This window comes from Hippocampus guttulatus, chromosome 2 (assembly GCF_054856545.1).
Source record: "Hippocampus guttulatus isolate MCC_2025c chromosome 2, RoL_Hgut_1.0, whole genome shotgun sequence".
Classification (NCBI taxonomy): Eukaryota; Metazoa; Chordata; class Actinopteri; order Syngnathiformes; family Syngnathidae; genus Hippocampus; species Hippocampus guttulatus.
The window spans coordinates 33,725,382-33,740,523 of NC_141262.1; the positions used below are offsets into that span (position 1 = coordinate 33,725,382).

Consider the following 15,142-nt stretch of genomic DNA (forward strand, 5'->3'; position numbering starts at 1 on the left):
AATCTCCTCCCTATAACCCCACCAACCTCGCCAGCGATGTGCTGAATCTTGTCAGAGTAAATTCCTCTTCTGTGGCAGATTCCCACTAAACAGTTTTGAGAATGCCTTATTTTGTACATTTTTGCTTTTAAGTTGGTGGGTTTCACTCCATAATTGGAAACGTGTTTCTTGCACAAATTTGTCCACTGCGCTCATGACACTTAAAAATTGTCCTCGCTGCTCAGAAAGTAAGCACTAATTTGTGTCCTTGAAAATACAATCAAACTCAATCATTCATATTCTGTTTGGTCATTCAAGTACATGGCAGCTCGGATGATTGCAGTTGTTACCGTGGAATTCATCTAATAGCATCATTGCCAGTGAATGTTTTCAGATGACATGAAAACACAAGAAATTCAACAAACAAGAGCCCAGTAGCCTCGATTACCACACCTAGTGACTGACAATCTACACACACACAACCCCCCCCCCCTCTCTTTTCTTTTTTTTCTTCTTTTTTTAAAATTGACATTGTGACAATATGTTGAAAATGGCTTGGATAATTATGCTAATAGGCTACAGGCTGCAGCTCATCCGCTTACCTAACAGGGAGATGGGCTACCGAAAATGGATGGATGGCATTCAAGCACAATTGCTGTTTGGCTTCATCTGCCTGTCTTCTTCCACTGATGTGCTTTTAAATCTTGTTTCACATGACCTTTTCCATCGCGCCAGAGTGCAAATGTTACGCTTCAGAGCAGCGCTTGTTCCCATTAACTTTATGATTTTTCTTAAGGCAATGCCGTTGTTTTGTCACAATTGTTTCATTTCTCGATGCATTCTATGATGCTCTTACTTTGATGTTGTTTGGCAGCGAGTTCTGTTGTTTATAATCAACCTCCAACCATGATTTTTTTTAAGAATTTACTCTGGTATTCCAGGCGCCAAAGTGATGGCTGAACACTCTGCGCCACATTTAAAAATTGCATTTGCCCAGTTTATACAAATTAAGTGGCCAAAAGTTTATGTGATATTATATCTAAGTGACAATTGGGCTCTTTTCAGGACAGAGAACATCTTTAAAACACACACTTACATGATTTAGTAATCAAATGTATATGGACACAGAAAAGTCAACAGCTGTCATTATTGTAGACTAAAATTAAGACTCCCATGAATGGTAATGGATGTTAAAAGCAGCACATGCCTACCTGTGTGTGTGTGTGCGTGTATGTGTGTGTGTGTGTGTGTGTGAGCTAAATAAAGAAAATGATTGTTTATTTGTATTTCCAACGATAACAGAATCCAAACATGAGCGCACAGATCAAGTGATATGTGCAAATGTATTTATTTTCCCTCAAATAAAATGTGATCATTGTCTGCTTTTTAAAGGGGACATATTACGGGAGACTGTTTATCTACTAAAAATGAATATTGGGACATCAACAAAATTGTCATCTCTTTGTCTCTAAACACCCTGACATTGGATTCGTAATGAAACAAACTGTGCTTTAACTGCAGACTTTCAACTTTAATTTGAGGGTTTGCATCGAAATCAGGTAAATGTAATACAGTAAATAAAAAGGTCATCCGGGAGGAGCCCAGAGTCGAGCCGCTTCTCCTCCACATCGAGAAGAACCAGATGAGGTGGCTCGGGCATCTGATTAGGATGCCTCCTGAACGCCTCACTGGTGAGGTGTTCCAGGCATGTCCCACCGGCAGGAGGCCCCGGGGCCGACCCAGGACACACTGAGGAGACTATGTCACCCAGCTGGCCTGGGAATGCCTTGGGAAGAGCTGGAAGAAGTGGCTGGGGAGAGGGAAGTCTGGGCTTCCCTGCTAAAGCTGCTTCCCCCGCGACCCAACCCCGGTTAAACGGTAGAAGATGGATGGATGGATGGAAAAATGTTAGCTGGAGACGAGTATATCCATATATATTCAAAGCTTAATAGTGTTACAAACATGTATGATGGCATAATTGGACAGACAATCAGTATGTTGTTTTGGGGGAGGGGGTGAGGATTACGCATTGAGCATTAAAATATATTTAGATACTCTTCAGTATATTGGATCAATAGAAAAAGTAACATTCATATGGGCACACAGTACTTTGAACTTAATTAAAATACCATTTGTGTCATACATCGACTTGGGAAGTGCACGGTCCTATGTGGCCCCACCAGGTAGCATTGATAACAAATTGTGGTGCCACAATGACTTTTGTAACTTGTGTGGGTCCACTGATCAGAAATTGCAATCACATCATATTTCTTATCCCATTCCACGCTAAAATTCCCACCTTCATTTTTGTGCTTCTTTATCTCCCCTTTCCCTTCCTCAGTTTCAGGAAGTGACTTTACAAATAGCTAATCTCGTTCGCTTTTGTTTACTCTTGAATCCCGCTAACACAGAGAGAACATCAACACGTGGGAGAGGTATTAAAAGCGCAGGAGGATGTGGCATCACATCCTGTGTTTGTGCGACCCTCCGTGTGCCGTGCACTGCAGTCAAGAACAAAGGAATGTTGGTCAAACCGACCATTTTTGCGAGTTTGCTAGTAGAGTTGCGAGTAGGCCCCCCCGCCCCCTTTACTTCCTGTTTGGCCCAAAACGTAGTTTGACACACTGTAGAGCGCAACGCTGCATCCATATAAAAAATGCCAGGCTGCCAGCGCCCTCACAGTCGACCGCATGCCCTTATTTGGTTGTGCCGTCAGATCGGCTCCTGATTGGTGCATGACGGAAGCCATCGGCTTTGAGACTCACACCTGTGTCCTCACGCGCGCGCGCGCACACGCATCCGATGGATCTTTTGTCAACTTTGTGTGCTGATGAGCAGCTGGACTCGCTATTCTATAGAACACAGCAGATGTCTTCATGCTCGAAGGACAACACATGCAACGTTTACGTAAAGTTTTTAGTGCATGCAATTTAAGGGACATTAAAGAATTTAGGCACCAACATTTTTCAAAAAAGGACCATTTTTAATATGTTTTCAAGCAATAATATGATTCATCAGCTGTACACTTTTTGCACGCTACATTGGCACATAGTTACAAACAAGTACTCGGCACCCGAGAAACACATTTTTTAAATATTCTAAATAAATACATATTAATTATGAATTATTTGAATACTCATGCATTTTAGTATTACTGTACTCTAATGGCAACATCAGAGTTCCATATCAATACTAATAAAGTTTTTGGTGGATTACACGCTAGCTGTGGTGGCTGCTATGATCAAATTTAGATATACAATAAAAAGTAAACAGAAAAAAAGAACAGATTTGTTGTGAATATGTTTCACTGATAATATGGACAACATGGTTGCGTTGCTTTTATTGAAAGAGAAAAAATAGGGGGAAAAAATCTGAAAAACGGTGATGAGGATTTTCTTGAAATCCTAACCCTAGTTTTCAACCGTACTTTGAAGCCCTAACCCATTTGAAACCCTTATTTGAACCAATCTACCGCTACAGCTTCGTGTTTACTTTCAAAACTTAGCTTGTATCAGACGTGTGCACATTTTCTGCATGACGTCTCTGATCCACTGGTGAAAGGACACTTTGATCCTCTCCTCTTTCATCTATAACTGCTTCAGACAACAAAGTGTATGCAGAAAAGTGGTGAAGATTGCACGACTGTCTGTGTCCTATGTGTTGTGTTGTGTTATTTTTGTTATTTTGACTTCAAAATGGCGCCGCGTGAGTGGCTGCCTTTCCAGCAGCTCCTATATTTTGTGTCCTTTCATAACTTTGCTGCTGTGAATCTGGAATTTCTCCATTGCGAGACTAATAAAGGCTTTCTTTCTTTCTTAACCCTATTTTGAAACAAACACATACATATTCAAATAAATAATTAAAAAGCATTTAAATCATTTTATTTTTCATATGTATGTTGGTCATCAAGTGGGATGGGGGGAAAAAAATCCAACGATTTTGGAACTATGCAGCTTTGACACAGCGCTGCTTGCTTTCGAGGCAACAGAAATGAAGGGACACACCAACGACATTTATTCCGACATTCTGCAGGAAATAGCTAATCTTTATTTTCAGGAAGTTGGTCTGTTATCGGGAAGAAAGAATTGGGCCTTTATATTTATTATGACAAAACACATATTTGAATCAGAAAGCAGAGCGCAAAAACATCGCTGCTCATGCACTTAGAGCACTTTATTTGTGATAATCACTTTCATTTTTTACTATACAGCATACCACGCCAAAACGTAGTCATTTGAGAGGAAATGGTGGCCTCTGGCGGACAAAAAAACACCACAATTGAAGTACTGTACATCTTTGTCCATAAATGAGGCACAGCTTGCCATTGCCCCATTTTTCTTACATGGATACGTAGCTGGTATACTCTTGTTTCACATTTTTCACTGAATAATTGATTGTAGGAGTCAGTTTTTCATAATGAATGCTGGCCCATTTCTTCAGTCTGTGGGCTCTGTGACACTCTCCAGCTCAGACAATATGATTCTGGATAGAAGAAAAAAACAACTTCATTTTCTCAATGAAAACCCTAAAATGTGTTAAAATATTTTGCGCTGCCCTCCTCACCTTTGCTCCTCACTCAAATTAAACCCAGTTAGCGTCAGCTTTGCCAGTTTCGGTGTCGCCTGTAGACAAAAGGCAGCCGACAGCTGAACAAGCTGGACGGCTCTTTGGGCAGAGCCCTCGCTCCGGCACATGGACAGGAAGTCCTCCAACAGCTCAGCGCTGACGAATTAAAGAGCAGAAAACAAAATCTGATAGAAACATCAAATGGTAGACATAGCCTGTAATCTGTCTGACTTCTATAGTTCCCTTTTTCCTGCTTGTGGCAAAATAATTGTGTCGATCAGAGCTCTGGAAAAGTTCTGTCTGTACTTAATGTTGGCGTTGAGTGTTGCCGTTTGACATCTGATTGAGCTTTACCTCAACCGGAGTTAGACACTTTTGTTATTTATGGAGAAAAGAAGTTGAATGCAATCATTTGCCACTTACGAAGGAACTCTGTTCTGTTCTTTGAAAACCTGGAGCATCTCCCTGCAGAGAACAGAGAAGCGACTCGTAAGTTACGTTTCTTCTGAAATTTACGCTTGAGAGATTGTTACCAGCACAATAAATAAGAGAAAGAGAAACACAGTGCGTCTCTCACCAAGCCTCTGGGATCTTGTTGGCTCGCAGCAGGAGGGAAGTAACATGCGAGAGGGTGGTGTTGCTCCACTCCAGACTGGTCCTACTTCTGTTGCGATCAAATACACTCTTTATATCGAGTGCACACGCAGCAAAAGACACTTGGACCTTTAGCACATGAAAAATTGAGATGATTTACAAAATATTATCAGTGGATACATTAAAAATGGAAATCATCATGTCTACACCGGATATCATCTTGACTGACCTCAGGACTGTGTTTCTCTCTGGCCATTAAGTTGAGCAGCTCCTCAATCAGTTCGAGTTTATTGTCATGACCCAGAGATCGGATATCTAGAAAGACAGAAGATCCAATCTGGTCACATTTCATCTATTTATTTATTTTTGCCATAATCCAAAATTAAATCTCTCTGTTCAGGGTCAGTGTGCCAGGCCAGACGCATTAAGTGACCAATATATTACGACAGATAATACAGGACAACAGTAATATCATCTCTTAGCAACCTTTCCATATAGTAGGTAGCATGTCCAAGCGACTGTCTGTGTCCAGAGCCTGCAGGAGGTCTCTCAGTCCTTGTGAGTTTGGGTAATACAACTATAATGATAAAATATAGACAGGAAATGTGTCAGTGTTAGCAAATGCCAATTTCCAGTTTCACAAAGAAATAGACAGACGCCTTACGAGAGCAACACAAAAGTATCCACCGCAAAACCTGTCCACAGCTTCAAAGGTCTTCACTAATTGTTTAATGAGTGAGTTCTTAAACATATGTTTAAAAACATTTTTTTCCCCTTCACATCTAATATTGTTCCGAAGGTAATAAATGTGTCTGGGTTTGTAAAATGTTAATATGTCCAGCCATGAAAAGTACATCGGACATTCCTACTCATGAATTGGGGCTGAATCTTTGTACCACAACAAGATGAAAACATTCAGAGGTCATCCAATTTCAGTCCATTGTAAATGTTAAACGTCAATTGGGGATAGCACTGTGGCCTTGTGATTAGAAAATCTATCTGATGCTGGTTAGAGCGAATGATATAAGATCTTAATAAACACAATTTAGCACATTCTAGCCCTACAGATATAGAGAGGCACTCACCGAGGGAATGAGCTCTTTATACCACTTCAGCACCACATCAATGTGTTCCATCATACACAACAGGCTGAAGAAGCGACCACTAAAGAGGAAACGGGAAGACCACTTTAATATTTTTTGCTCCTGAATAAACAGTCGTGCTAGGTTAGGAATACAGTTCCTATGCAAACACAATTGCATCCAGTAGCATAAGCAGCTCACTCATGAGGACATCTCTTACTAATAAACACTCCGGTGGTAGGAATCACCCAGAAGCCTCCAGTTCTCCCCCACCTCTACCAGATTTTGGATTTTATATCCAAGATCCAGATCTTTATAATCCAGACACTGCAATGATAAATGTGGGGAAAAACAAAAAATGAAACATACAAAAAAAAAAACCCAACAACACAGTTAAATTCTAATGGTGATGTCATTTAAATACAATTTATGAACAGCAGATACGATAATATCTTACATTATTACAATTAAAACAAATGCTCTAAGTGGCAAATATTCGTGTTAAAGAATTTGTGTTGAAGAAATGCATTGTTAAAAAAAAGTGACTTACAATCCTCATGGCACTAGAGAAGAATAGAACTGATGAGAAAAAGACAAAAATGCATACTTTAAATTACTGGGGATCGTTCTCCACTTTGTTAATGAGATCCATATCACACAAAATAGTTTTGTAGGACAATTTGGCGATTAAACACACACACACACACACACACACACACGCACACGCGCATTACCTACCGTCACCGGGATCCTGGCAAGTGAAGCTTTTCCCTGCCAACTCTGACATCACTTCCTGCAAAATGTCAGTGTTGCCCTGGCCAGCTGATGCTAAATGACAAAACATTGTCTTATGACAAGAGCACCGTAGTCACAAAAGCCAGCAAAATTGGATGAGGAAAACCTTTTGACTGGTTTGGAACATTTGAAGAACTGATTCCCCTTTGGCATGCTAATCACCAGTTCACAACCTCCTTTTTGGGTGAGTAACATGTAATTTATTCTCCGAGGGAGACATTATAATATAATCATCATTTCATATTATATTATTAGAGAGAAACAATTTAATGACTGTGCTCACCTGCTTTGTAAAATATAGCCAGTACATGGTCAAAGGTGGCCAGACTGGGAGCTAAACACACAAACAAATGACATGACATTACACCACAAGGAGGAGAAATGCTTCGTAAAAAAAATAGTGTCTTGAGAATTACCTATACGGAGAGCCGTCATCTCGCTCAGAGTTTGTAATGCCAACGTTCTGGCCAAAGAGCCACAGCGTCTCAAGGCTTTAAGAACACTGTTAAAGGTTTGCAGGTCGGGCTGGATTTTCTGTTGACTCATCTGGTTTAAAATCTCCTACAAACAAAAACAACATGAACGAGAGAAAAGATGAAGATGGACGACGAGATGTAATATTTGCCAGGTTGTCTGAAGCCTTACAGCAATGAGGTCCCATCTTTCGATGTATTTGTCTCTGACTTCTGGAACAGCTGAGATCAAGGCGTTGAAAATGTGGACGTCAGCTGGAAAGAGAGCCGAAGGTTCGTGGCTGCTTGGAGATGATAATAATAACTACGATATGCCTTGTGCCCCATAACTGAAAAGGTTATTTATATTCAACTGTAACATTTATCTCTTATAGACTCAAGCACGCCCGTGACCCTTGTGAGGATAAGCGGATGAGATAATGGAGAATGGATTGATATTTATCTCTTTGGAACCACATCATGATTAGACTAAAACTAGAATCAAATCAAGATTTTGTTCCATTTTAACTTCTCAAAGTAACGGCGAATGTTCCAACTATTTTGATTGAGCTACGTCGAGCAACTTACCAGTCAGTCTGTTGTTGAGCAGGTCTGTGTACACGCTGAACGCCTTTGCATAGGCTCCGTGCTAAAGACACATACAAGTGCAAAATGCAAGGATCCCTGATACAGTCAAGTTTTAACAGACATACACCAACTCGCCACAACAATATGACCCCTTAAATAATATCCTGACAGTCAATACAGAATGTATCCAGGGTTTTTCCTGCGTTCAAAATTGCGTGAAGGCCGCCCCCAGCCAGAGCAATTGATATCGCTCGACCAAATGTGAAATATCACCACGCGCCGCATGTCTCGTATGTTCACCGCGTTAGCAGTGAGTGACTTCACTTTGCTCCAAACGGACAAGAGGAGCACTCGTCCTCCATCCCAAAACGTTTACACATCGCCAGTCAGTCTGGTGACCGACGGAAGTTGTGTTGGCCACTAAATGCTATCTTGGTTGACACTTAAACAGTTGTAAACAATTCGATCCAGCCGGTTAAGAAAGCTGGCTATGTTGTATTCCCCTTGGTCCCATCCCACACCACATGCCAGACCGTCTCCTAGGGCGGGCCATAGGGGGCCGTGCCCGCCCATCAAGATGCCATTTGAAGTTTGGATTTCTAAAAGGAAACTTTTATATTTCGTTTTTATTTCATCATAGCCATTCCTGTGTTGTGAAATGCTCATTTTGAGTTGCCTATCACTAAGACATCAAAATATAAAGAAACATAGATGTCATTTTTGTTTGATTGATGGCCTAGCTTATCTGCAACAGCCACTCACAAAGTAAGGTTCAGTACGCAGGCGTATATCGTTAAATGAATAATTTTCTGAAAATGTCAACCAAAACTGAACATTCCTTCTTTTTTTTTTTTAAATCAAGAACATTTGACGTACAAGTAGTGTACCGCTTGCCTTTTACATTGGAGAGCATTCCACTGTGACAATTTTGTGTTTGGTCCACGTGTCTCGTGCAGCAATACTTGTCTAAGCAATAAACCGTTCCTGGTACACGTGAAAGCCTACCTTCACCATCCCTCTGATGAGAGCAGAGTAACATCGGGTATCTTTCTCTGGCAGTAGGTTAAATATTCTTTCTGCATTGTTATTTCCCTTCCAGATAAACTTGAGCAAGTCTGAGGGGCGACGGACTTTCCCTTTCCACTTCTTCACGTCCTTTACAGATTCCCCCTAAAAAAGGAAACATATAAAGACCTGAGCTAAGATTTTAACCCGGATCAATTTGATTGTTCTCATTTACATTTTCAGATAAAGCTGTCCATATTAAACTTTTTTTTTTTTTTAATTTTGTGATATTTAGTTGTAGTATAATAAGGGTCTTCCATTTCTCGTCCAATATTGTCACAGAGAGGACTGAATCAGCGGTGACTCACCATGTCCTCTGTCTGTGGCCCATCCTCTTGAACAGGGTCTCTGTCACAAAAGAGACAAATCAAGTCTAACAGGTTGTGGGTTGTCTCCATGGACACAGACGTCCCTGGAAAATAGAGTTGAGGCTATAAATTTGCACAAACAAATGATACTGCACATAGGATGCACACTTGCTGAGGGTATTTGCATGTTCATCGTTCACGGCCCCGCAATACTGTAGACTATTTTTGTGGAACAGGTAAGTCTGTTGCGGAAATCCGCAATACATTTGCAGAAATCTGCCGTGGTTTTTTTTTTTTTTATAATGGGTTCCTCAAATGTAATGACCTTCTGTGAGGAAAAGGAAAGTAGTCACCATTGCACTTTTCAGTGTGGAAAAGTTGAATGAGGGAAAGACAAATATTTTTTTTCCCCAATAACAGTGGGTCGAGAACAGTGGTTCTTAGAAGTACCAAACCCAACCAGTTAATATGCACATTCACCAAACTCTTCATTCGTGGGGGGAAAAGAATTATATATACAGTATATATATATATATATAATATACAGTATATTACAAATTCAAGATATTAAAAATGCATTTATTAAAAGCAGAAAAAGGTCAATAAAATGACATGGCATAAGTACAGGTTTTTAAAATTGTATGACGTACTATCATGACAGTCACTTGTTGAGTATGAAGCGAACGAAATTTCCTACAGCACTGAATGGACAAGCAATGCCATGTGATCATCTGCAGCCAGTGATGGCCAAGCAGGGGTGTCATAACTAATTGACATCTTGAGTCAGGTGTGTCTTAACCTAAACAGCAGAGGCTCCATCGAACCCCTGGGTTTGACTGAACCCAGGTTTAGAATCACTGGTCGAGAACAGGGGTGCCCATTACGTCGATCCTGATCGATCGGTAGATCAAGGACAGGTTCCAAGTGTATCCGAGGGGTGTAGAGGAGAAAACAAACAAACAAACATTTGTGTGTCTTTGTACATGTTAGTAATATATTTTTTGTGTTAATGTACACTGCACCCTAATCATTATATCAGTCTCATTTTCACAAAAAAAATATTTTAAAAATACATTAAAGCAGGTAAATCTTTAACCTATGGTGGCGCGTGACCTACGTCACCGGAAGTTGTTAGCACTCAACAGTCTGCAATTGCAGCTTGTGATCAGAGCTGAGCTTGCGATCTTCGGTCCAAAAAGTTTGGGCACCCCTGGTCTAGAAGATATCCATTGCTATTGATTCTATGCATATTGCACTTACCGGCTTGCAGCAGTTGATCGTACATGTCGACAGCAGCCTTAACTTTTCTCAAGCTGATCCTTTCTTTCAGTGCCTCTTCACTCACTTCTTCAAGGCGCAGTGATATCGTATCTGGCATCAGACACTACATACACCAAGCAAACACGTTCATTCCATTTACGCTGACAATCCAGTGTCATAATATTTTACTTTTCATAACTATAGACACAAGTCTATATTTATTGTGCTATGTATGTCTCTCACAGGTATATGCGGTTCAGCAAAATCTTTGGTGAAGAACTTTGGATGATTGTTGACAAAGTATTTCGCTGCAGATCTGCCAGACTCTTGAGAGAGAGAGTACAACTTCTTCAAGGCAGAGCGAGAGAGTAAGAGAGATAGCGACAGAGAGAGACAATGAACATTCAGATGTTGCAGGGTACGTTTGTCCTCTGAGATAAAGTTTATAACGTTTATGTTGTTTTATTAGTGAAGAAATACATCTTTAAGGTAGACAAAACTATGGTAGAGACCAGAAGTGTGATAAATGACATCAAAGACCAATCAGAGGTTGAACAAAAACAGTGAAGGTTTGTGTAGGAGTGTGAATGTTTCGCACAAACTCGGCAGCGTTCCTCGGGGAGAGGTAAGGATCATCCTGGAATTGGTAGGGATAAGCTGTATGATCCTGGTAGAAAAAAAAAGAAACATTTATGTTAACATTTGGAATGTGAAATATAGAAGAATCACTATCTTTGTTGTAACTAACTTCACCTAAAAATAATAATAATAATAATACATTTTATTTGTAAGCGCCTTTCACAGTACTCAAGGACACTTTACAACCAAGAGCATACAATAAAACCACAGATAAAATTATAAATAAAAGAAGAGATAGATTTAAGTTGAATATGCAAGTCTGAATAGGTGGGTTTTGAGCTCGGGTTTGAATGTGGGAAGTGAGTCAATATTATAAATATTGGGTGGAAGTGAGTTCCAGAGTTTGGGGGCAGAGCGGCTGAGGGCTCTGCACCCCATTGTGCTGAGACGGGCAGAGGGTACAGAGAGGTGGAGGGAGGATGAGGATCAGAGTGAGCGAGAGGGAATGGAAATCTGAAGAAGATCTGACAGATGGGGGGGGGGGGGGGGGGGTTGTGGATGGCTTTGAATGTATAGAGAAGTATTTTAAAATTGATTCTGAGTTTGACAGGGAGCCAGTGGAGCTGTCGGAGGATGGGGGTGATGTGATGGAAGGAGGGGGTTCTCGTGATGATCCGGGAGGCTGAATTCTGAACAAGTTGAAGTTTATGGAGGAATTTGTGATGGACGCCGAAAAGAAGTGAATTGCAATAGTCGATACGGGAGGTGACGAGACTGTGAACAAGGATAGTAGTGGTTTGAGGAGTGAGAGAGGGATGGAGATGTTTGATATTACGGAGGTGGAAATATGCGGACCGGGATAATGTTATTGATGTGGGAGTGGAAAGATAGTGAGCTGTCGAGGATGACACCCGGGCTCTTGACCTGGAGGGAAGGAGATAAAGTGGAATTATCAATTGTGAGGGAAAAACTGTTGACTTTGTGTAGGGTGGATTTGGTACCGACGAGGAGGAGTTCTGTTTTATTGCTATTTAGCTTGAGGAAGTTATGGGTGAACCAATATTTGATTTCTGAGAGACAGTTGGAGAGGGAGGAGGGTGGGAGGGAGGTGTCGGGTTTGCTGGAGAGGTAGAGCTGGGTGTCATCCGCGAAGCAGTGAAAGTATATACCAAAATTGCCAAGGGAGAGAAGGTAGATGATGAAAAGGAGGGGACACAGAACAGAACCCTGGGGTACACCAGAGGAGACGGGGAGGGATTGTGAAGTGAAGGAATTGAGTTGGATGAACTGAGAGCGGCCAGTGAGATAAGAGTGGAACCAACTTAGGGGGGTGTGGGTGATGCCTATGGTGGAGAGTCTATTAAGGAGGATGGGGTGAGAAATGGTGTCGAATGCTGCACTCAGGTCAGGGAGAATGAGGATGGAGATTAAGCCAGAGTCTGCTGCCATGAAAAGATCATTTGTGATTTTTATGGGGGCTGTTTCTGTACTGTGACGGGGACGGAAGCCGGACTGGAATTGTTCATAAAGACAGTTGCAGGTGAGGTGGGAGCGAGCGTATTGAGGATGTTGATGAGACCAGAGTTATATCGGGAAACCAAACCGTCAGGAGTGGAATCTGTGTCCAGAGTCAGGGTGGCGATCCATGAAGTGAGAGAGCCATTGTTGATGTTTTTAATATTACGGTAAACAATGGTACGGGGTGATTTGGCGATTGAGAGCTGGAGGTTAATGTTCAATGAAATGAGGAAGTGGTCCGTTATTGGAAGTCCATCAGCAGTACAGGTGGAGGGGGTAAGACCAGAGCACTCAAAATTGCACACCACGGAACACAATCACACTCGTGAAGAGCATACTAAAAGCAGGGTTGACTTTTTTGCTCAAGGAGCCCCCGCAGTGTTTTGAGTGTCTTGCTGCGCCAGCATTCCAAATCATTCTGCCACAGCTGTACTTAGCAAATATGAATGAATAGATATGGAAAGAAACAATAGGGAAACTCACCCTGCGCACGGTCACAGCCAAGGCCTCCAATACTGATTCTCTGCTCCTTTTTTTCCAGTGAAAAAAATAAAACAGCAGTTATTTCAAATGATATGACATATAAAAATAAATGTGGTCATTAAAGCTGTAAGAAAATTGACTGTATGTGAACCTTTTGGAGTCAAATTAAAATATTAAATTGAAATAATCAACATTCACTTTGTGTTCTTAAAACACATACCTCACAAAGAAATAAAAGCATGGAAATACAGTAATTGTTTTTTGTGGTATTACTTTAAACAGACTTTATTATTATTATGTGACTTTGAAGAACATCAGAAGTCAGAACACATTCTACAGTCAATTCATGCAGAAATTTATGTCATTCCAAAGAGTTCACATTCTATTTCTTGCAACTGTATAATTATGGAAGTACACCTGCACTACCAGTTTGAATTTGAACCATTTGCACTGAATTACTTTACTACCAAATTTCTTCAACTGGATTTTTTCCCATCAAAAAGTGTACACGTTTCAGCTTCAAAAATTCTAAATTCAGTGTCCACTTCAGCTTCAATTTCAAATTCAAGTATTCTGCATCTTTAGCTTCAAATTCAACATTTGTTCAAATGCCACTTCTTGGTCAGCTAGGGGGGGCTAGGCAAAAGTGGCCGAACCAAGCGCTCATTCAAGGTCCAGCACATTTTAGCACCCTCTAATTGTAGATAATTCATACGGCTGCAAAACAGTTAATTAGGTTTTTCACCTCCAAGATGCCAGCTCCCAATCAAATGTGATCAAATCTACAACGCACTGAATGGGATTTTAAAATGAATTGGACACAGAATTTTGAAGAAACTGAATACTACATAATGTAGTGATTAACAAAATGAATGACTGAGGAAAAAAATCTGTTGGAAAATGTTATTAGTTAGCTATTAAAATTCAAACGCTGATGGTATAGATACTGTACATGTCTTCCCTATACACTAAAGGTACAAACACATACCATACTTTCTTTCTGGGTACGGTGATTGTCTCTAAGGAGTCTCCTACAACAAAATACAGAAATGTGTTGTGGATTTATTTAAACTATTGAAAAATTAAAACACAAATAAAAATAAAAGGTAAAACTTAAAACACACACACAAAAAAAGGTAAATTAAAAACGAGGACAGAAAGACAAAATCCACACACATTCAATTCAAATAAATAAGCTAAATAGATCACAAATATAAGTTGTGTAAGCTCCATTTCGAATAACATTTGCATCCAACGTTGTTAAAGGCTGTTGTATTACTTAATGGAATATAAAATATTAACATGAAAATGTGGAAAAAATACCCCCTTTCTACTTGCCTTTGTTGGTTTCTACAGCTTGTTGGCGTAAAGCTGAGCTCTCAGCAAAATTCCTTTTTAAAAGAAAGTAAATAAAGCAATTATAAAACCTTTGAAATGTAAACATTCAGTGGCCTACATACATACCTACATACAATTTAAAAACAGAAATGGGCATTTATTCTAAGAAGGAGCCTACTTAATCGATTGATGACTTTTCACAATCATAATAAGGATATACGGTATAGAAAATTGATTTATTTTGACAGCCTGCAGTGAGTTACAGTGGCATGATGACCTCCTGCTCAAGGATGCTAGCCGTAAATGAAAGAAAATAAAAACGAATACACTCGTCTGGGTAACAGTCTTACAGAGACACAAATGTGGAATTCATCTTACCTATGAAACAACACTTTCTCGAGGTTGGTCAACAAAATTCGATTGTTTTTGTACATGTACTTTCCTACATGCCACCCGGACGCCGCCATGTTGCGCACAAGCAAAGACGTCTCGGAGGAAGGAACCATGGATGCTTCAATGCGGGGTTGTCAAAATG

At 40.4% G+C, this 15,142-nt stretch overlaps 1 protein-coding gene across 1 annotated transcript; it reads right to left on the reverse strand.

Moving 5' to 3' along the window:
- Positions 1–3,987: 3,987 nt before the first annotated feature.
- On the reverse strand, positions 3,988–15,128 carry ptcd3 (pentatricopeptide repeat domain 3). Its single transcript, XM_086105817.1, has 23 exons — positions 14,986–15,128; positions 14,608–14,660; positions 14,258–14,300; positions 13,270–13,315; positions 11,288–11,356; positions 10,933–11,037; positions 10,690–10,813; positions 9,430–9,533; positions 9,062–9,226; positions 8,057–8,117; positions 7,662–7,744; positions 7,433–7,577; positions 7,300–7,350; positions 6,960–7,049; positions 6,772–6,800; positions 6,442–6,548; positions 6,225–6,303; positions 5,626–5,716; positions 5,369–5,454; positions 5,123–5,268; positions 4,969–5,010; positions 4,543–4,701; positions 3,988–4,461 (listed from the first exon to the last, which is right to left on the reverse strand). Exons 1-23 carry the CDS (start codon positions 15,111–15,113, stop codon positions 4,416–4,418), a joined length of 2,052 nt encoding a protein of 683 aa, XP_085961943.1. The 5' UTR covers positions 15,114–15,128; the 3' UTR covers positions 3,988–4,415.
- Positions 15,129–15,142: the final 14 nt, after the last annotated feature.

Bases quoted from the DNA above. Each gene is read 5' to 3' on its own strand.
- ptcd3 (XM_086105817.1), bottom strand. From the start codon at position 15,113: ATGGTTCCTTCCTCCGAGACGTCTTTGCTTGTGCGCAACATGGCGGCG. The intron at 6,549-6,771 runs GTAAGTCACTTT...TTATCATTGCAG, and splicing joins TCTCTAGTGCCATGAGGATT to TGTCTGGATTATAAAGATCT. The intron at 5,011-5,122 runs GTGAGAGACGCA...TGTTCTCTGCAG, and splicing joins AACAAGATCCCAGAGGCTTG to GGAGATGCTCCAGGTTTTCA.